Source organism: Scomber japonicus, chromosome 7 (genome assembly GCF_027409825.1).
Source record: "Scomber japonicus isolate fScoJap1 chromosome 7, fScoJap1.pri, whole genome shotgun sequence".
In the NCBI taxonomy this organism is placed as follows: Eukaryota; Metazoa; Chordata; class Actinopteri; order Scombriformes; family Scombridae; genus Scomber; species Scomber japonicus.
In genome coordinates this window covers 30,966,232-30,989,149 of record NC_070584.1, presented here as the reverse complement: position 1 = coordinate 30,989,149, position 22,918 = coordinate 30,966,232, and the positions used below count along the sequence as shown (strand labels likewise).

Here is a 22,918-nt window from a genome sequence, read left to right as displayed (position 1 = left end):
ACTAAATAACAGTGTAGCTATGTGAAGCTCGTAATATTAAGTTTTCAATAAGACTCATTCTGAGATGCGTGTATTTATTTTTTGGATGCTTTTATTTTGTGTTGTGCAGGTGTTGCTCTCACTGTGTTTTACTGTAGAAGAAAAGAAGCTGCAGAAAAATATAATTATGCACTTTATAGTATGTGTCAGTGTATATAGTGTGTCCCCCTCTCTTACTCCTTTAAATGATGTAAATGAAAATGCCAGAATCCAAAGTCAAAGTGTGAGTGCAGCGTCACAGGTAATTACACTGAGCTGTGGAGTGTAATTGAACCTGATCAAACCTGCTCACTGTGTGTGTGTGTGTGTGTATGTGTGTGTGTGTGTGTGTGTGTATGTGTGTGTGTGTGTGTGTGTGTACTACGAGCGAGTGGAATAGAGGCCCAGTTGTTCTTGGTTCCCAGTTTGAAATAAGGGGCCTTTATCTGGCCGTGTGTGCAGCACTAAAGGGCCAGAGCGTTTCCTCGGTGCAGACGGAGCTCATGCCACTCGCTCCAGGTGTGGTGACCGCTAACCGGCAAGGCTTTTAACCGTCACGCCTGATTTGGTGCCTGAGGCCAACCTGGCACACACACACACACACACACACATACATAGGCAGACACACACACACACACACACACACACTCTCACTCTCTCACACATGCACGCACACATCCATTTCTAATTTAAACTTAATTTCCCCCCAAGTGTTCATTAAGTCGCCTCCCTTCTTGGCCCCTCAACCGTGGAAACGGGCATTCTGGGAGTTGGAGTGTTTAGTTTTGAGCTATGAGCTTTCTGATTGGCTCTGATGGACTCCAGAAACAACACGTAGCTCGCCTCCCACCTTCTTACAGGGGAGGATTTGTGGATTTTATGTGACATGTGATCTTCAATTACAGGATTTAAAAAAAAAAAGTGGTTTAACTTGTTCGTGTGACCTTTTGACCTGTTTTAGATTTCTTAATTAAAAAGTGAAAAGTTCATTTTATTATACCTCAGAAATATCCTTTGATCCTTTTAGATTGAAAAAGGCATCTCTTAAATTCATTATAATGTGAGTCTTGTGCTGAAACTGTTCAATTATTAACCGATTAGTCTGTTGAGAGTTTTAATAAGATAAATTGTTAAATCATAAAATCCAGATATTTACCAGTTCCAGCTTCTCAAATATCAGTGTTTCCCTGTTGATATCATTCTAAATGTAATATCTTTGTATCTTTGGCCTGTTACTGAGATAAAACTAGCACTTTGACAACATCTCTTTGCAATGTGGTAACTTAATATGGGTGTTGTTCACTAATTTCATTACATTTTAAATATTAAGTAACATTACAAATAATCAGCTGATCAATTGATAAAATATTTGTCCTCACATGAAGAATGATAATAGTCGTCTCTGATTTCTGACACTACCAACACCTCTAAATTTAACTGTATGAAGACATGATGATGAGTGGCGTCTTTCCAGTGAAAATACAGTGTAAATGAAACCAATGAAGACAAAGTTCATTTGGAGCATGGTCATAGCAGGGATGAAGTCTTTTTGGGGCAAATCCAAGTCAAGTTGAAAGTCACTGGAGACCAAATCAAGTCTCAAATGAATGCAAGACAATCTGCTGATGATTAATGATTAATGACTTAATGATTTACATTTCTTGAGAATTTAGCAGGTCAAAAATTGAGATGTTGAGATTGAATGTTTTTGCTTCGAGAAAGTCAAATCCTTTTAAAACCTGAAAGCTTTTAGTCCAAATCTCAAGTCTTCATCTTCGGTCTGCTGCACTGAATTAATTAAAATCATGCACAGAAACCATTTTTCATTCAGTCTATGTTAATGTTTATCCCCGTGTCTCTCTCTCTCTTTCTCTCTCTCTCTCTCTTCTTCAGATCTCCTTCGAGTTGGCCGAGTACACAGCCAACGTGGACGGCGTGGGCACGCTCCGTCTCTTGGACGCCATAAAGACGTGCGGTCTGACCAACAGCGTGCGGTTCTACCAGGCTTCCACCAGCGAGCTGTACGGCAAAGTCCAGGAGATCCCTCAGAAGGAGACCACGCCCTTCTACCCTCGCTCACCTTACGGTAATACACACACACACACACACACACACATACAGTATGTTATGTGGAAACACACACGCACACAAAAACACACACACACACACATTACCCAACATTTTCTACCTTGCACCATTCGTCAGTCGATTGAGTATGACCATGTATGGGCACACAAACACAGATTGCTTGAGACCTCTGCAGCAACTTTTTCCTTGTATGAATGTGTGTGTGCGTGTGTGTGTGCGTGTGTGTGTGTGTGTGCGTGTGTGTGCGAGTGTGAGTGAGTGAATAGAGGGGGGCTTCAGTGCTCAGGCAGCGTTTGAGCTCTCCACACACCCCGAGGCCAAACGTCTGACTGAAGACTGGAGTGGCTCTCACTTTAACAAAGACACCTTTATATCCACTCAGCACTCACTTTCAACACACACGCACACACACACACACACTCCTACACACACACAAATACACGCACACACAGGTTGTACACGTGTGTGAGCGATCAGGTTTCATGTTCTATGTTGTCTAAATGCTCTCCTCACTGACACTTTCCCCATCTGTCAGCACTCAATCTGAGGCGGCATGGGAGGTGCATACCATCATGAGGAGGGCTGCTTCTCTATTAATTAGACTTTGCATGAGAGAGGGAGAGGGAGGTGGGGAGGAGGGGAGGGGAGGGAGGGGTTACCATGGCGACCTCCCTTCACCTCCAGTGTACATCCTGACCTACGGCTTAATCAACAGGCGCCTCCCTTCGCTCGCTCTGGTATTCCCCTCATCACATACGAAGGGAGGAGGAGGAGGAGGAGGAGGAGGAGGAGGAGGAAGGTCGGTCTGTGAGAGGAAAAGAGGGGAGAACTTTCTGTACAAGTCCGCTTTTGGTCAATCAGCAGGAGTCTTGCGGTTAATGTTCTTGACGGTGAAATATGATCTGCGGTACCGCTGTGTTCAAATATGACATGTAGTGTAGTTACAACACCAAATCTTTCTCTGTTTTATGGTTTCTTTTCTGCAGCTTTGAGAAGAAGAGAGGATCAACTGTTTCTCTCTCGCTGACTTTCTGGGTCATTTTGAGGGAGATTGAACAGTGTTAATAGCCGGGTGACGGTTTTATTTGTTGACAGAGTTAATAAAATCATCATGTCGCCTTTAGTGTGAACAAGTCAGTGCACAGTTACAATCAATAGGGGAGTGACTGCACATTTAAATGGACTGTGTAAAGTGATATATCTTTTTTTTTCTTCTTCTTCTTCTACTTCTTCTTTGTGAATGTGCCAAAAACAACTATCCTAATGTGTGTTTCTATCTCCTGTCTCCTTGTTTCTTGTGTCACTTTTTGTCTTTTTTCTCTCTCAGGTGCCGCTAAGCTGTACGCCTACTGGATCGTGGTGAACTTCCGAGAGGCCTACAACATGTTTTCTGTCAACGGGATCCTCTTTAACCACGAGAGTCCGAGGAGAGGTGAGAGCACGGCGTGGCGTCTGCGTCAACTGTCTGTGGTGTCTGTGGGGGGGTTTCTTTGACATGGGAATTGGGTTTCTGCAGCATCTAATGATAACAGAGGAGGAGAAGAGGAGTTTATGATTTAAATGTAATGATTCATGTCTGTTATCTGTTGTTTATAATGATCAGCCAAGTTGAAAAAGAGCCTCTTTATTTAGATTACATGTAATTTTATACAGAATATAACATTAACATGAACATAAGTAAAGAATCAACAGGAACTTATACTACAATAAGGCTGTATTTTTTAAAATGAAGAAATATGGCAAATATAGGTACTACAAGGATATCAATGGTTAAGTAGCAAATAATGAAAAATAGATATAAGTGAACTCAAGCCTCATTTTCCATCATGTTTATGGTCTGCATTTTTTCTGCATTAGCCATTCAGTGTATTTATATGAAGTAATTATCTCTCTGTGTGGACCGATAGATACCCTGAGATCTGTTTTGTGTTACTTTCTGACAAAGAAGCTGCTCAAGAAGTGTTTGCTTTACTATTAAACTGCACTTATTGAAACAGCCAGTAATCTCAGATCTCACCAAAATAAACCTTGAGTGAAATCTTACGGATTACAACTTTAAAGGAAAACAAATGTAAACTCAATCATGAGATCAGATCCCGTTCTGAAGCATTTCATGTTGGATTTTCTGTGTCAAAAAACTCAAATTTTAAGCATGAATGATACAATTTAATATTTTACAAACCAGAAATCAGCAATGGGAGTCTAAATTTATATGATCGTGGTATGAAAACAAATAATTTGGCCTATTATATAATTTATTTGGTAATATAAGGAATCACATTGCAAAAAAAAAAAAAAAAAAATGTTGACATCACTCACACATGAACTCACAGTAAAGAACATATACAATTGTTGGATTGTGTAAAAGTATTCAATTACACGCTCCATGTAAAGTCATATTCATTCACCGGTGGAGCCAGGTTTCTCACAATTACTCCACACACACTCTCTCTCACACACACACACACACACACACACATAAACATATTCTGACACATAGTGAGTGGGTTGTGGTCACATTTTTAATATGTGCTCTGAGCCCTGAGGGTCGCAGGCGCTGGTTTAACCCAATTTACACGCCACTGCGACCCAAAATGAATACCACATGACTGCATCCCAAGCGCTGTGCCCAGGTCAGTCGCTCAGGTGTTTATGATTTATCCCCTAATGAAGGCCCTGGCCACGACCCCAACCGAGGTCAGGGGTCAGCCAGTAAACCCTAATGGGTTACCACATATAGATAGGTGTGGGAACTGGTGTAGTTTACTGCCAGCTCAGCAAACATGGGTGCGATCGCTATCGAGGGTCTTGTAATGAGAGAGTGAGTGAGAAGGGTTTTGTGGAGACGAGTGTGTGGGAGTGATTTGTAGATGAAGACGGATGACGAGAAAAGAAAAGGGTTGGATGACAGGAGGAGGGATGGAGATAAGTAGTGCAGAAATAATTTGTTAATTATATAAAAAAAGCAAGTGTAATTATGGAGTAATCAGTCACAGGTCATATATCAAAGTAACATCAGCTGCTCCCAGTCTATCAAATCTGAAGATCTACTTTTGTTAATTGGATATCTTTTTCTATCATTTTGAAGACGGCCCCTTCAGGCTTTGGAAGCTTTTGGCTGCAACTGACAATCATATTTATAATTGGCTTATTATTTTCTTGATTAAGTGTTTTATAATACTAAAAAAATGTTATATTTCATATTTCACAAGTTCCTAGCGCCCTTTTTTCTGCCTGATTAAAGCACAAAACTCAAAAGTATTTATTTTATTATCACAAAAAAAACAAGAAACTGAGAAAATATTTCCATTTCAGAAGCTTGAATCACTGCATGTTTGCTACTTAAGCTTAAAAAAGGCTCAAGATATTAATCATATTGTCACAGTTTTTCATATATTTAATGATTAATCAATTAATTGCAAAAATATTGGATCTATAATCATTAAGAGATGAAGAGAAGAAACATCAGATGCTGCTGTGAACAAGCGGCCTTGTGAAACTGTGAAATCAGAGATGCTTGAGTCGTTTTTCCACACATACACCCAGAATGACCTTATAAGGGTAAAGCTCGCTGCCCACCCCGATAACGCGTCCTAAACCTTTTCGGCCCTCGGTCAGCTCTTTGTCATCTCTCACTCTGACTTCTCCGCTTCTATCTTTTCCATTTCCACCGCTCGCTCTCTTTTTTGCTCTCTCTTGCTTCATTCCATGTCTTCCTCCTCCTTTCTCCACAGTCAGCATTTCTCCAGCAGGCCATTGGGTTTACTCCTGCCACTTCTATTCTCAGATTACGGCTGTTGTTGCTCATAAAGCAGGAACGCTGCGCTGTGATGTGGCCAGATGTCCCACGGCTGCCTTGCACAACCCAGTGTGGCGCTTGTGCTGGCTGTGTTGGCCAGTGTTTACCCAGGCCCCCAGGGCCTGCCATGACCCCGCCGCTGCCGCACAGAGGGGGCGTTTGGCTGTCCACTCCGTCACCCGCAGGAGAGCTTTAGAGGGAAGGAGTTGGTGCTTGAGCGGCAAAAACACCACCAAGGCACATTTTTTCATTTTAAGGGTGTACTGTAAAGCATTCAGCGTGAGATATGTAACTACTACCAATACGTGTTCCCATGACGACAGCAGTTTATATATAAATATAGGATACAGTAAGTCTAAGTTTATTGCACATTAAAGGAAAACAATACATAATACAGGAAATATACATAATATACACTGTATATATAATATGTTTTTTTTATTGTAGGAAAAGAGAAAAATAACCAAGAAAAGAGAAATGCTTAGGAGCAGCCAGTGAAATCTCGTCAGGTGGGTCTCCTATTATGAGACATAACAACTTAAATATAAAGAAATACAGACAAATACATACAAAGGCTAAAGAGTATATACAGTTATATACAGTAAATGTCTAGTTTGTTACTCCACCAGTGATGGGTATAAAAAAAAAGTAATGAGTTGACCTTTAGAACCTTGCTGTTGTCATGGTAACATCTACTGTAGTTAGTATTGAATCTTAACAGCATGAATACATAAATCCAAGCTATTGAGCATTTTGCACAATCTCACTACAATAATACAAATAATATATATTTAATAAGCCAACATGCAGTTTATTGAGCTCAGTGTTTATTTTTATGGTGCGTGTGTTTCATTGTGAGAAAGTGCAACACAAATAGAAAATAGGGGATTAGAGAAGAGAGAGAGTGAAAAAAACTGTTATGCTGTGCTGCAGTGGCTAAGAAAACATGAACAGAAAAAACAAAAATTATCTTTTTTTTTTTTTTTTCATCACATCTGCTCCCAACACTGGCACACACTGCACTGGACGTCTTAGCAGCTTCTTTAATGATATAGTTAAGTGTTTTTTGGTGCTAAGAAATGACATAGAAATTAAAAAAAAAAAAAAGTATTTGCCATTATCGTGATGTCATTGTTACATTTTTTGTGTTTTATTTAATTGTGATAGTAATGAAAGGAAAATAAAAGGAGAGAGAGAGAGAGAAAGATGAGGAATGACACATAACAACTTCATTGTCAGCACCTCAACCCCAAAGTGTTATTTTTATTTTGGTGATTTTTATCTACTAACTTGGATAACAAAAAAAACATCAACTCTAGTCTTTTTTTTTTTTTTCACAACGGCAGCCAGAGAATTTTTCATCTCTCCTCTGCTCTCAACCACACCCTGAATATCTTTGTTCTGTGTTTTTCAGCACTGTCCCCACATGTGTTAACATATTTGTGGCAGGGAGAGATAAAGGGTTATTCATCACCTGTGTGCCTTTTTTTTTTTTTTTTTTTTCTTCCCGCCCCTAAAGCACCACTTGTACCTTTTTTGAGTAATTAGTCACTAATGAGGGAGGAAGTTCATGATGTAAGGATCAGTATGCCTGACATCACCACTCCTCCGCCTCTCTCTCCCACACACAGGAAAGGCTATGATGTCATTGTCCCAGGGTGCCAGTGGATGTGTGAGTCTGTGTTTGAGAAACAAATAAGATGTTTGCCTTCATGAGGGAGTTTTTCCCCCTTAACAACAAGCATACTGAGACTTGCTCTCATGGCATCTGCCAAAGCGACTTACCAGTGGCCAATCATCGCCACGGCGCAGTGTGGCGTGGTGTGATGTGTCACATAAGACGGTCTGGTGACTTCTGGGAATAACTGGAGAGGGAAGAAAAAAAAATCTTTAAAAGCAGGTTTCCTCAGAGTTCCTGTCCCTCTTTTAGGATTCAACAAGGACTTCTCTCTTACAGCGTCTGAGATGACTTAATCCCAGCAGGAATGCGTTTCTGGTTTCTCTTACCGTTCTCGTAAACACCTGACCATTCAACCAATAAACAGCCGATCTACATTGTTCTGCACTGAAAGGTCGGGATCGGACAGTCGGGAAGGAAAAATAACCCGGTGGAAATCCAGCGTGAAGAAAAGCAAACAGAAGCCCCGCATCTGCCGGGCCGGTTCACACCGCGGCTAGCTCCCTTCTGGTTAGCTTAGCTGTTAGCCATAACAAACAGCCCTCACACTGACTCTGAAGAGGGGGATTAGCCTTAGCAGGGGTGCTAAATAGACTCCATATTGCTGTGACATATGAGACAGTGCAGTACTCCGCAGTCTCTTGGCAAGAGTGATCAACAGTTAAAACCTGTTCAAATAACCAGCTCATATGTTTATTTGGTCATTATATTCAACAAACACACAGCGCCTCAAAGTCCCCCCAAAAAATCTCATTTTGACAACATGAGAGTAAACCCAAGTTTAATTTATAGTTATTAGCGGCATGTTGATCTAAGGCTCTGTAGTAAATCAGCACAGTAATATGTTTTGTGTGTGTGTCCACCATTGCTACTACTGACCAGCTCCAGTTGTAGGCTAATCCCCTGGTTTATTTGGGGAAGTCCCATCCATCTCTCCACCCTGAGAGCTCTGTGGTTCACGCTTGGCAGTATAGAATAATATACTGTTATGTTAGGAGAGAAGACCGGTTAGCATTGGGGAAGTTAGAATAGCACTGCCAAAGTCAATGCTGCCCCTTCTTCGAACACACACACACACACACACACACACACACACACACACACACACACACACACACACACACATACAGCTGCTCAGCCTCTACATGCCTTGGCTTCATCTTTCTGCTTTTGTTGAGGTTGAGCCCAAAAGGTCAGATCGCATGATAGATTTGTAAAAGGATATGTTTTCCATTTATTGGAGAGGTTATTTTCAAAGGAAACCTCTAGATGGGAATTACTTGGTCACGGGGTGTCGCGATGCGGGTATCTCGTAAGGCAACTCTCGACACGGAGTGGGCACTTGAATTTTTTTATCGGTCTTTCGTTTCATCGAGCGTTGACGTCAAGAGAGGAGTGAGTGTAGTGCGCGCCACCTGAGAATCAGCTGAACTGTAGCCGGCTGATGTGCGGAGTGTGACGTCTCACCGTGGAGACGATGACAGAGTCCCCCCCTCCTCCCCCCTCACGCCTCCCACCACTTAAGTGTCACATGGCCATAAAGGTGCGTCGCTCTGCCTCAGCCTACCTCGGATCAGACATGTCACGTGACCGTCGAAGCTTTTGCCTTCACTCATCTCCGTTGCCGTCCTCAAAACCTGTGTTTGTTTTCCCTCTATCCCCATGGCAACCATGAATCCTGTTGACTCAATGTGCTCACTTTGAACAGCACCGAGGTATGAGGGCACCCTGTCCTTTAAACCTCTGCCAGACCCTTTCACAAGTCCCACAGGAAGACAATCGGACCTCGAAACGTTTCTGGTAGATTTCCTTTTGCGCTGTTGAGTCTTTTGATTTACTGTAATCTAATCTCCAGGACACCGCCAGACACAATTACATCTTATGTTTTCGATACTAGGGCAAGATCGCTTTGTCATCTCGGTTCTGCAATACGGAGGTGGTAGTGTCAGCATGTGAGCTCAAGAATAACATGTATCATCTACTCCCCTCTCTTTCTCTCCACACCCTCCCTTTTTTTCCCCCCACACCTTTGAACACTCTGTGCCGTCCATCTATTTTGTTGCATCACGCCCAATTAAACAATAAAAGAAAAAAAAAAAAAAAACGTGACTTTCTCTTGTCTATGTCTCTGTATATGCAACCACTGCAGCACCATTCCAACCCTCCTTCACTTTGCATTTCTTTCTTTCTTTCTTTCTTTCTTTCTGCACCCTCCCTGTCAGTTGAGTCAGCCCAGAACGAAGGCAGCAGTCTGTCAGGTGTGAATAGACGCTGTGTTGGCGAAGCCGAGCGCATGACCTCTTTTGGATGCAACGCAAATATTCTCCCTTCGTCAAGGCCTCCAAAGATCAGTCATAATGTGAATTGTGCAATAACGGCGATGGCAGACACTGACAGGTCTTTGGCCCTGGGTGGAATTTGGCCAACCCCCGACCCAGGGAAGATTCCTCCTGCAGAATCACTCAGTATTCCTGCAAGTGACGTTTCTTTTCAGCACAGATAAAAAAAAAGGGGGATGGTTATGAGTTTTGTATGCATTCATTTTGATGTAAACAGGAGTTACATGATCAACCTAAACTCTTACAATGTGGTGGGAGTGGAGATGGAAATTAAGAGTTGCATTTTTTCACTTGAAATCTACCACAAAACCTTTCACTCCCTTAGGCCATTGCTCAAAGACAGAGTGGGATTATGGGATCTGCAGTTCTGGTTGAATTCCAAAACAGGTGTGTAAACCCTGTGTTGAGGTAACCTAAGGGTTTCTATGACAACCCTGAAGCAATCAAAATTAAGTCTCAGCTATTTATTTTTTTTTCTTTCTAACCATGTTCAAAAACCTGCTCAGACAAGCGCACTACAGAAATGACTCAGCTGTCTAAATATCTGGAAAATAATTGGAATGAGTCTTTGCGATCATCTTTTTTTTTTTTTTTTTTTTTTTCTTAAACTAATGTAGGCAATCCGCAGTCCTGTTTATTGGAATGCGGTTCAATAAAACAGTCTGGGTTAGCAAGCCGTCCCACATTTTTATGAAGAAAAAAAAAAAAAAAAAGGGGGGGGGGAACTTTTGAAACACCCTGCAAATCACCTTGGAACAATTTTACATGATGATGAAAAACATACACCAAATCTAAAGTTGGAAGAAGAGAGGAGTCTTGGCTCAGGAAGGAAGTCAAATGTTCTATCTATAAAATGTAACACTGAAGATCAACTTGATAAATGTTTGACATGATTCAAGACTTTGAATATTCGCAATGCTTTTCAGTTTTTCCAAAAGCTAATGTGCCATTTTCCCGGTGCCACGACCACACATTGTCTTCAAAATAAATGTTTCAGAAGAGTGATTGGAATAAATCACACTGTGGTTGAATCTCAATCAGTAAATGCGCTCACAGACAGTAATATAAATGAGTGTGAGTCAGACATTTGGTCTGACTGTGTTAGGGTTGGGCCCGTCACACAGTTTGAGGATAAACTTCATAAGTCACCTTCCTTTAGCAGCATGGCTCTAACAACAGAATCTGTTGAGTAACCAGCGCCAGTCATGCCAAAATCCCCTCAAACCCACAGTCCCCTCCCTGACTCCCCCCAGACCCCGAACCCCCAGCTGACAGTTCCCGTCCCCATCCTGTCTGGGCCCACATGGCCTGGCTCTGGATGGTAGACATCTCTGCACATTTCTCCTCACCCCTTTCCCCCTCCTCCTCCTCCTCCTCCTTTTTTCTCCCCATACTTTAGCCCAGCTGTGCCAACGAAGCCCGTGTATTACGTTTTTCCTGTCGCTTCCCAGGCCAAAAAACGAAAAGGAATGATGGAAAAAAAAAAAAAATAAGAGAAAAGAAACGGTTAAGTGAGAATGAGAGAGAGTGAGTGTCAGTTTCTGGCATGGGTTTTGCTGTCTGCTCAGTTTTCACGGCCCGTGGTTTTATTAGACTTTCCGCCGGGCCGCGGGCAAGGTGAAACGGCCACCGCTGCCCCGTTTGGGCTCGAAACCTCCTGTTAGCCCCCCTTGACTCCCCTCGCCGGCCTCCACCCCCTCATCCTGGCTGTCCTGCGGTGCCGCTGCCAGTAAAGGAAACACATTAACACCCGGGCCAGTAACAGAGCAGGCTTTGTCCACAGCCAGGCAGACCGGTCCATTAGGCCCATGCTCTGGTCCACACCGCACCAATTAGAGGAGGCAGGGAGCAGAGCCACTCCAAACAGAGGTGTGAGCTTTACAAGGAGACTACAGGTGTGCCTGGGGGGGAAATAATGTACTTTATTACTGATTGGGGGTACTGTACGACTCTGTATCCCTCTGCCACCTTTTTAAGAGCCAACTCGGCTCTACAGAGTTTTGACAACCCGTGTTTAACCTGCAAACCTGAGTTTCCTTTGGATGTAGGATCAAATCAAACCACTGCCTTCCAATTTAATGTAGGTACAAATCTGGGCCCTTGTTACTCTGCCGTGTGCCATTGAGCCCTAATATAAGCTGAATGATTGTATTCAACACAGATAAATCTAATAATTAGAATATTGGATTTTTTTTTTTTTTTGTATAAAATGAAAAAGAAAATATATTTCTGTGCATCATGTTACAGAGTCCAAGGCTTCTGTTCATTCGAGCAACAGTCCAAAACCCAAATGTATTCCTTTTACAATCATATAAAGCAAATAAACTTCTGAAAAATGGAGAACGGAAGCTGCTGGATACAAAAAGTATAAAAATGTATTTGGTCCATTCATGCAGTGCAGGCTTAAACAGGCAAAAAAAGAAGTCATGAAATGGGTAGAGTGTAATGTTTTTAACAGATATAAAAGCTGCAAATGCTAAAATTGTGAAATATTTGGCTTTTTACTTCATAAATGACTCAAAATGATTCATATACTAGGGCGTCAGTTGGCCCAGGGATTAAGACACACGCCATGCAACTGCAACATGATTGGTTTGATTCTGTTTAGGGACTTTAGTTGGATGTCATACCCCTCTCGTTATGTACTCTTAATATCAAATAAAGCCAAAGTACCACAAAGAGCATTCAAAGGTTTTGCTGTTCATAATGTTTAACACAGATTAAAATAATAGATGCAACAGAGACAGAGAGATACTGACCTGTAATCCCCAATCTGTGTTAAGCTCCAAAAACACTTCTATAATGCAACTCAGTAGTCTCCTTTTCTTCCACCCGCTCTGCCTTGCCGTCTGAGAGTAGTTCCCATCATGCCTTTCAAACTGCCCCCTGTTTGTAATGCAGGCTTTAAATTAAAAAAGCATGAGATTTAGCTTAGTGTTAAGAAAGCAATTCCAGGCCCGCATAAGACATTACACAACTGTTTTCACAGGCTGAGTCGTCCTCTTCTCGCCTACTGATCTGATCTCCACGTCTAAAAATTGGTCGAATTCCCCTTTTTGTAATTGTTGTCAATTAATTTTCAGTCAATTTACTAATTGCTTAATCGATTCATCAAAAGAAAATGAGAGCGTTGGCATTTGCATGGGTGGTGAATATCCCTCCTGGGACATGAAAGCAAAGCTGATAATCACGGATGCGTTGGCAGCACATGAATAATTGCCCCTGATTAACATTTGACTTCAGTTAGCAAGAGCGATGCTACCTGCCAGAACAGATGACCTGACAGGTTAAAGAACGGCCCCGGGGCCATATGAGACGATCATGCAAAAACAGGACAGGCCTGACATCGGAGGGGGTTTCCATCCTCCATTTATCTACGCTCTGTAGACACATGCTATTTCCTAATAAACGTGTCAATAATATTGATTCACAGAATTAGGAATAATAAATGGCTTTTAACTTTGAACTTTGTATACTTTTATCTCATTTTATTGCAGTGTTTATAGTATTATCTAGACAGGACTGCGTAGAATCAAACTTAAACTTGATTAAAATCCAACTCAACATGCTGAAAATGCAGCGTTGACATGGGGGCCATGTGACCCCGCTACCAACACACAACATGCTGTATTTTCTCAAATAAGCGTGTCTAACCTTCTCTGGTCTGTTTTTGCTCAGCCTGCCCAGAGCTGTCGTTCTCCTATGAAATAATTACTACAAATTTGGTGCATTCGCATGATTGGGTTCATGGGATTTTCCTGTGTCTAAATGGAGGCTCTGCTCCATGTCAGGGCAACAGTGATACAGTGTCGAGACAGAGCCACGCTATTATGGCTGGGGATGGACGCAGAGGAAAAAGGCAACATTCATCTAAGACATGATGAGTTTATTAAAAAAAAAACAGTATTTAGGAGCTCTTAAGAGGTCTCAAAGAGGTTCACATAAGGTTGTGGGAGATTTATGCACAGTAGGGATGTTATGTGGGCTAAAAATAACCAAGTCTTTGATGCAAGCTTCAAGCTCTCCTTTGAAATTATATTTTCACATATCCCTATCTGCCATTTCAGCTTTTGAACACAAGACAGAAGAGCCAAGCCAGAGTTAAGCCCCTCAAACTCTAATAACCTGTTTCAACTAAGATGGTGGCGTTATTAGACATGACACCCTGATATTTAGCGTTGATTTCCATCTGTATAATACTCTGTTTGGGTTGGGAGGACTGGAGCATTTATTCTCAGGCTCTCTCCAAAGCATCTTTTCCCCCCGCAGCAGCAACAGAGAACATGATACCGACCCCAAATGTGCCGCCAAAAACACCCAAAACTTCTTTAACCCCCTTCTAACAGCCCAGAAATAGTCATTAGGAGCTCATTTGTTTTCCCGCAGATCATATCGCCACGTGTGTCAGCTCAGAAATGAGGAACACCGCGAGGCAATCTGGACTGGACGCTGCACCGGAGCTAGAGCCGGGGTGGTCCTGTTTAGTTGTCATTTTACTTTGGAACTTCCCCGTTGCTTTTTGCAGTGTTGATAGACTGATGCTCTGAGATTTGTCTTGGAATCGAGCCCGGATTTGACACCGAACCAGTGATTTAGAGGAGAAAATGAGAGAGAGAGGGATTCTAAAAGGATCTAGCGGCTGTAACGTGAGGTGGTAAAGAATTGATTTGGGTATCTTTTTGTTTTAGATTTTGCTTTTGGCTTAAAAAAGCAATTGGAGAAGTCGTGGAGGTTTGGAAGGCCTCTGTGTGTGTGTGTGTGGGTGGGTGGGTGGTGTTGGGGTGTTTTATAGAAAAGTTTGGTAGGGATCTCTCTCTCTCAATCTCAAATGAAAAGGCCTCGATTTCATTTCTTATGCTCCTTGTTTCTCTGTTTCTCACTGTTTGTGTGTGTTGGATCAAATCGAACCTCTAACATTTATATTCCGTGTAAACCGTAATTGAATTCAAAAGATGCCAACAAAGCATTTTTAATGTATGTGTTTCAGGTTCAAACTTTGTGACTCGTAAGATCAGCCGTTCTGTGGCGAAGATTCACCTGGGCCAACTGGAGAGCTTCAGTCTGGGCAACCTGGACTCCAAGAGGGACTGGGGCCACGCCAAAGACTATGTGGAGGTAAAACACACTCGACCATAACCAGAGAAATACACACAAACTCTGCGTGCACTGCTTGAGAGTTGAACAGGGTTCAGATGTGCACATAGCATTAACCAGGCTTGTTTTCCCAGATCATTTGAGGCCGCAATATGCGATCTGCATGAAGCCTCCTATGATTCCTTGCCAAAAGAGAAACGGAGATAGAGAAAGAGGGGGGGAGCGGGAGGAGAGGGAGAGGGCCACATGCTGTGAGGCCACAGACTGCACTCTGGTTTCCCACAACTCACCCATGTCCCAGATCCCTCCAGGCCCCCATCGCCATTCCCCGAACGCCCGCAGAAGAAAGAGAGATATTAAGGGAATGCCGTGTCCTGGGGACGATGACAGAAATACGGTGTTTTTGTTCATGTAATGGTGCCAGCAGCCAGCAGAGAGAGGAGTGGGGAGATGAAACGAACAGTGGGGTCGCCACATCCAGGAGCTGACGGAGCTCAGTGTTTCTAAAAAAGTGTGTGTTTTTTACCCCCTCATGCATGTGTGCGTAAGGAAGCGCACATTCCTATGAGCGTGTCGAAGTGTGTGATAGGTTAAGGTTGGAACGTGTGTGTGTGTGTGTGTGTGTGTGTGTGTGTGTGTGGGGCTGCGGAGATGAAAGGCTCCACAGGTTGCCATGTCTGACAGCAGACCCCTCTCGGCGGGCCATGTTATTATTAGGAGGTGATGGTGGCGGAGGTGGCGGGGGGGCGTTCTTTGAGATGGGAGTGGAGGGTGAGGAGGTTACGGGAGGGAAGCTCGGTTAAACTGGAAATCACAGCGGAGGGTCACTGCGTCAGAGCCGGGCGGGTGACGGGTGGCGGCTCACGCTGTTAAGGCGGGGCACGGAGGCGGCGATGGCGTCAGCAAAAACACCGTCACCCACCGTCTGATACGGGAAGACTCTCGATCAGTCATATCCGATCATAACCACACTGAATAATTTATGCCTCCTGTGGTTTTCAGTCTGACTTGTGAGTGAGTAGTGAGATGATATTGCTCAAAAAGGAGAAAACAAGCTCAGGTTTAAAAATATGTATGTTTTTCTAAGCGTTTTATGCCTTTTCGAAGGCAAAGTAGAAAGATAACAGGAAATGAGGGGCAGAGATGTCCAACAAAAGCCCGCGGGCGGTCTCGAATGGGCGACATTGCGGTTTATGGTTGGCGTCTTAACCCCTTAGCCGCGGTGGCGCCCTCGAATTCACTGTTTTCGACACCGAATCTGTTTGTGCGATGTTATGTCCCCATCAACGGATTCACGACTAATAAAATAAACATTGGTTTATATAATAATGTGTCGGTGTGGTTTTAGAAGTAAATTTCCTCTTTATTTTTCTCAGACAGATGTGGGGTGACAGGCATGTGTTAAAAGGAAACACAGAGCCAATTTTAGAGGCACAATTGCATACAAAAGCCAGTGGAAAAAGACGCCAGACACACAGAACAGACACAGATTTGCTCTAGGCGGAGCTCATTGCGGTGAGTTGACAGCGTTTTAACGTTAGCAGACAACTTGTGCTTATCTTACATCCCTGTGTGACTCAACGACAGGAACGTATGGACATGAGTGTGGAGAGAAATGAAAGAGAGAAGTTGATTTACACGTTTTTGAAATAAGTCAGAGCTGTCCCACAAACACGTACACAAACACACTTCATGCATACACGCGGTCGACGATTCCTCTGTTGCTAGTTAGCTACGGCTAACATCTGCACAATCAGTGCATTCGCAGTTCACGGTAAACAAACACAGATTGAACAAACACTCCAGTGGTCCAAGTCGCTGAAATAAAGCAAGACAAAAAGGTGGGATGAAAGCCATGTATGACTCCAAGCAGCACTGCTGTAAGAAGTTCAGTTTCTGTGTGACTATCTTGAACCAATAGAGTGAGCTTTCTAAAAACCTGCTGGTAATAGATTCAACAAATTAAATCTTTCTATTTTGGATTCTGGATTGAATTTAAGGAGTGGGTTTTGCTCCTGATTCCAGCTGACCTGCTCTGACTTAAGCTCTTGAGAACTTGTACTTGCAGCAATGCCACCTACCAAACTCATGGAGAAAATGTGATTTCCCGAAAACTATTGTAAGTTGAAATATAATACGATTGTCAGACAATATCACCAAAGTATTGTTGTACAGTATGTGCAGCTCCATGCAGCTGGATTTGCATGTGTGTGTGTGTGCGTCTAGTTGCCTGTCCAGGGCACCCTGCCTTGAGACGCTCCAGGTTTCCTGTGGGAACCGCCGACATTCCAGCTCTGGTGAATCAGGCACCTCCTAGCTGCGCGTCTCCAGTTTCGGAAAGCAGCTTTCGGGAAGCCAAACAGAAGCTCGAGGTGCTGAGGGGAACTGAGGTGGAGGAGAGGAGGGAGGAAGGAGGGGAGGTGAGGGTGGGGGGGGGGGGCACAGACGCGTGTTTGTGGGACGTTTGTACATTATGCATAAATGAACCATCTCTCCTTCTGAAAGTTCACTCCGCCCTGCAGACCATCAAAGGCAACGACTGTCACCATGCCCCCCACCACCCCCCCCACTCCCCTTTTCCCTTTTCTCTGCGCTCTCTCTGTCTCGCTTTGAAATATTCATCCAGCCGGCGTCGACAGCGTGTTGCCATGGCGAAGCCAAACAACTGGCAATTTGTAAACAGAACCATGTGTGTCTGCTTTAGGCTGACAACTGCTTTTCCTCCCTCTCTCTTTCTCCCTCTCCTCACCCCACCCAGGACAGGGAAATTGCTTGTAATTGGCTGTGGATGGATTGCGGGTGGCAGGAGGGGCGTGCTGTGTGTCTGCTCTAACGACGTCTGAAGGCGTGCGGCTGGCTGGGCATCGTCTCAGCCGGGTATCAGGTGTCCGTCGCAGGCAGGCAGACAGACCTGGAGCTGCACAGCTACTCTCAATGGAGCCCTTTATTATTGTTATTATGGTATTATGGAATAGATGCTGGGAGCTAAACGCTTTGGTATAAAATCAGCAGATAAAATAATTTAAATCCTCCTGACCTCATTTTCCTCAAAGGGGTTAAGCTTTTAAGATTTTCAGTATTTTTTTTTTTTGGAGTGTGGTTTTCTAGGATCAGCAATACAGAACAAATTTTTGAATCGGAGCACGCAAATGAAAAAAGGAAACCCACAACAATCACTCACTAAAGCTTCTATCTGAACGCATAAAAGATGTAAGAGTCGGCCATCTTTTACTCAAGGACTGCCCTCCTTCCTCTCCTCTCAGCTTGTGCCCCCACCCTGAGTTGGCCCATGGTGGGTACAGCTGTTTAACCCCCCCCCCCCCTCCCCTCCGCCCCCCCACAACCTTTAGAGCTCCACCTCTTCTGGAGAGCCATTTCCTGTGCAGAGAAGAGAAGCTGGCTGGGGAAGGAGCAGGAGCAGAAGTCGGCCTGGTGGTTTTGGCCTACTCTCTCTCTCTACCTCTCCCTCTCTCTCTCTCTCTCTCTCTCTCTCTCTCTCTCTCTCTCTCTCTCTCTCTCTCTCTCTCTCTCCTCTCCCTCTCCCTCTCCCTCTCCCTCTCCCTCTCCCTTAGGCTCCATCCTGCCTCGCTTTCTCTCAGTCTTTTTGTTTCTTCACTCTCCCATCTTTTTTTTTTTTTTATTCTTCACATCGCTCCTGCTTCTTAACCTTTTACCATTTGGTGTTTTGTACTCTGAACTGAAAAGCTGCGTCACCAATCCAGCACTCTTTCAAAAAAAAAAAAAACCTCTCTCTCCCTCTTGTCCCCTCTTGCTCTTAGTTACCACCCAGTTACCAGATATTTCCCTCTGACATCTAATAACTGGCTCTTAATTTTCCCCTGACTGGAACTGGCGTTGGTGTTTTCTCACTGCAGAAGCGGACTGGAGTGAAGTGGAGTGGAGTGGGGGGGAAACTGTTGCCAGATGAGATGTGGCTGACCCGCTGACACACACAGTCCAGACTAACTCTCCTCCTCCTTCTCCCTCACTCGCTCTCTTGTCTTGTTCGCATATTTATTCTCTAAATATAATCACCTGTGAAATTCTCGGTCTTCGGTGTGAGGTGTTTCCTTGCAGTCCCTTTCAGGTGTGTGTGTGGGTGTGTGTGTGTGTGTGTGGTTGCCCCTGTCTGATTCCTGGCATTGTGTGGAGGCGGTGTGGTGACAGGACGGGCCCTGATGGTGTCATTTTTCACCTCCTTTATTTTTCTTATCCCCCTTCTTTTTTTTCTCTCTCTCTCTCTGCCGCAGCTGCCTCTCTGTGCAGTAATGGTTACAGATGAGGCTAATTAGCCAATCACAGCGCAGATCAGGGCCAATCACAGATGATTGATGAGAGTGGTGGGCCATTCATCACATTGTTTTTGGCCTGGGAGGTGACATCGGGGGCAGGTTTGGGGAACTTGGTACAGTAACTTGACATTTATGTCTTCATTTTAAACTTTCAGCTGAGGCGCAACACACATGAAAAATGGCCTGCAATAAATATGATGTGTATTTTTTAAGATGTTAGGACAGGCTGTGAAATTGCTGATGGACACTGAATGTTTGGCCGTGGAGGTCTGACGTAAGACAACCCGTCAATCATGAGTATTTTTAAACGCTTCGACACCAAAGTACAAGAACCAACTATGTGTTTTTCTTAACCCTCCTGTTGTCCTCAAGTCAAGGAAGGTAGGGAGGAAGAAGGAAAGGAGGAAGGAAGGGAGGAAGAAGGAAGGAACGAAAGGAGGGAGGGGAGAAGGATGGAAAGGAGGAGGGAGGGAGGAAGGATGGAAGGGAGGAAGGAAGGGAGGAAGAAGGAAGGAAAGGAGGGAGGGGGGAAGGATGGAAAGGAAGAATGAAGGAAAGGAGGAAGGAAGGAAGAAGGAAGGAAAGGAGGGAGGGAGGAAGGAAGGAAGGGAAAGACGGAAGGGAGGAAGGAAGGAAGGGAGGAAGAAGGAAAGGAAAAGAGGAAGGAAAGGAAAAGAGGAAGGAAAGAAGGTCAGAGGAAAGAAGGAAGGGAGAAAGGAAAGGAAAGAAGGAACAGGGAGGACGACCCGAAGGTTAAAGCACCCTTGGACATATCATCAGATAATAAATATCCAGGAAGGTATTTTGGGAAGTATTGATAGATTTTGTCACTTTGGCTTCTTCCTGAGCTGCTGACTGACACACTGGCAGCTTTATAAAAACCTGCTGCACTTAAAGGCCATAAAGACTCAACAGTGCACTTTATCACATCGTAGAGGGTGCTGTCCCCTTGCTGCATGTGCACTCCGTCGTATTGTGTGTGTGTGTGTGTGTGTGTGTGTGTGTGTGTGTGTGTGTGTGTGTGTGTGTGTGTTATATGCATGCCTGTGTCTTTACAGCAATGATTCAGGCAGCTTATAAATACCTTTGCCTGCTCTGTAAGGTTTTAATAAACACAGCTGGAGTGGTAAAGAGCTAAAATGGGAGCTAATAGGGCAGAGGAGAAGGGAGCGTTAGGTTTCATCACCCAAACCTCCTGACTACAACTATGACTCCACCGCCCCTGACCCCTACTGCCCTAACACACACCCGCCTTGGCATATTCATAATGTCATCTCTGGAGATTTGTGTGTGTGTGTGTGTGTGTCTCTGTGTGTGTGTGTGTGTGTGTGTGTGTGTCTGTGTGTGTCTGTGTGTGTATGTGTGTGTGTGTGTGTGTGGAAGCTCTGCAGGGGGTTAGGCCCAGTGTAGATCATTTAGTCAGAGAGAGGGACTGTGACAGAAGCTACTGTCATGTTGATTTGGGATCCCACACAAGCAGGATGAGTAAACGACAGCAGCTGCGTGCATGCACAGATGTAAGTGTGTGTGTGTGTGTGTGTGTGTGTGTGTGTGTGTGTGTTTTGGGGCGTTAATTACAGGTGAAATTCGACCCATGGCCTTAGCAGCAGCTCAATAAACTGGGTTTGCCCCCCTGTGGCTCAGAGCAATAAAACCTCACTGAACCTCCTGCAACCTTTTTTTACATGTATGGACACACACACACACACACACACACACACACACACACACACACACACACACACACACACACACACACACACACACACTTATTTAAAGAACATGTACTTTTACACAGAATGATGACTGAACATAACAAAACATTTCATGCCTTTTAACTGCGATATGCTATCTGATCCCAGGTCTGAAGAGCTTGATTGGTTCATGGAGCCTCGTTTAGAGTGAGCCCAACCACCGACTCCACTTACATAGACTGGTCTGGACTCAAGGGGTACGAGCTGTAACAGTATTGACTCTTTATCTTTTCTCTGACTTTATTTATGTCCTAGTTATGAAAAGTTTATAGATGTTTATAGAGAAATACCAGGCACAGGATCTTATGTTCCTGCATGGCAGCAGTTGTCTAAAAGTTCCTCCTGTAACAAGTGCTTTTAATACAGGCTGCAACAAAGATAGTTCAAAGTCATAATTTCATTATATCTCATGTATTCTTATGATATATTTAATTTTCGGGCAACATTTTTTCAGTTTCATTGCTAATATCAAGTCTTATTTTACTAGCTGTGAGGTCAGATAATGTTTTTAGTGGCTATAGTTTAATGGTAGTTTCAAGAAATTGTATTAAGTAATTTTTGGTGACCTTGTTAGATGATTTAATTTGTTTAGTACAAGCAAATTTTAAAAAGGACGAAGGAAGGGAGGAAAAAGGAAGGAAGGAAGGAGGGAAGAAAGGGAGGAAGGGAGGAAAGGAAAGACGGAAGGGAGGAAGGAAAGGAGGAGGAAGAAGGAAGAAGGAAGGAAAGGAGGAGGAAGAAGGAAGGAAAGGAAAGATGGAAGGGAGGAAGGAAAGAAAGGAGGAAGAAGGAAGGAAAGGAGGAAGAAGGAAGGAAAGGAGGAAGAAGGAAGGAAAGGAGGAAGAAGGAAGGAAAGGAGGAAGAAGGAAGGAAAGGAAAGACGGAAGGGAGGAAAGTAAGGAAAAGAGGAAGGGAGAAAGGAAAGAAGGACAGAGGAAAGATGGAAGGAAGGAAGGAAGGAAGGAAGGAAGGAAGGAAAGAAAGACTGTCCAATGCTTTTGTTAAGTGGTAGATTAAGGGGTTAAATAAGTAAATGATTGTGTGTTACGGCTGTTGTTAATAAAAGCATATTGCACATACAGCTCAGGTAGAGAGGTATAAGGTATAAGAACATTTCACTTTGATAAACACCCAGAAGAAGAACCGTAGGAGGTGACACATGACGATAAGAATAATTCATTGGTTTAGAGGCTTAAAACGGGATTTTTGAGGGGAGGGTATCTTGCCTCATCGCTGTCTGAAATCCTAAATCATCCAGCATGGGGTGAGTGTTTACTGTGGCGTGGTACCAGCGGGACAGAGAAAGAGGTTCAGAGACACGAAACGCTACATATTCACAGTGAAGGGAAGATAACTGGAGAAGGATTGTGTAAAAGTTGACTCCCCCTCTCTCTCTCTCTCTCTCTCTCTGTCTCTCTGTCTGTCTCTCTGTCTCTGTCTCTCTCTCTCTCTGTCTCTCTCTCTCTCTCTCTCTCTCTCTCTCTCTCTCTCTCTCTCTCTCTCTCTCTCTCTCTCTCTCTCTCTCTCTCTCTCTCTGCTCTAACAATAGAAGAGCAGATAACAGTCAGATCTATGACCGAATGGCTTCTAGGGTTACTGCTTTTTGGGAAGGGGGCCGCAGTGGGGTTCGTTTTGGTATCAACGTGGATGAGCTCAGATTTTAAGGTGGAACTTCTGCTGCAAGTCTCTGCTTTTTTTACTTGACTCATGAGGTGTCTTCTTTTTCTCGGGGTGAGATTCAGAGGTCTTTTCTTTCTCTCTGATCTTTCTTTCTTCTTTCTCTCCAGTGATTGGCAGAGACACAGCTGGTGAGGAGAATGACAGGAAGGGTCGATGTCTTTACTACGAACAAATCA

General features: G+C 43.7%; 1 protein-coding gene across 1 annotated transcript in view; it reads left to right on the top strand.

Moving 5' to 3' along the window:
* The window catches only part of gmds (GDP-mannose 4,6-dehydratase), a 165,436-nt gene that overhangs the window by 5,490 nt on the left and 137,028 nt on the right, over positions 1 to 22,918 (top strand). Inside the window, exons 2-4 of the mRNA XM_053323047.1 lie at positions 1,912 to 2,104; positions 3,434 to 3,538; positions 14,910 to 15,037. Of these exons, the coding sequence (XP_053179022.1) occupies positions 1,912 to 2,104; positions 3,434 to 3,538; positions 14,910 to 15,037 (426 nt within the window). The remainder of the gene's footprint in view (positions 1 to 1,911; positions 2,105 to 3,433; positions 3,539 to 14,909; positions 15,038 to 22,918) is intronic.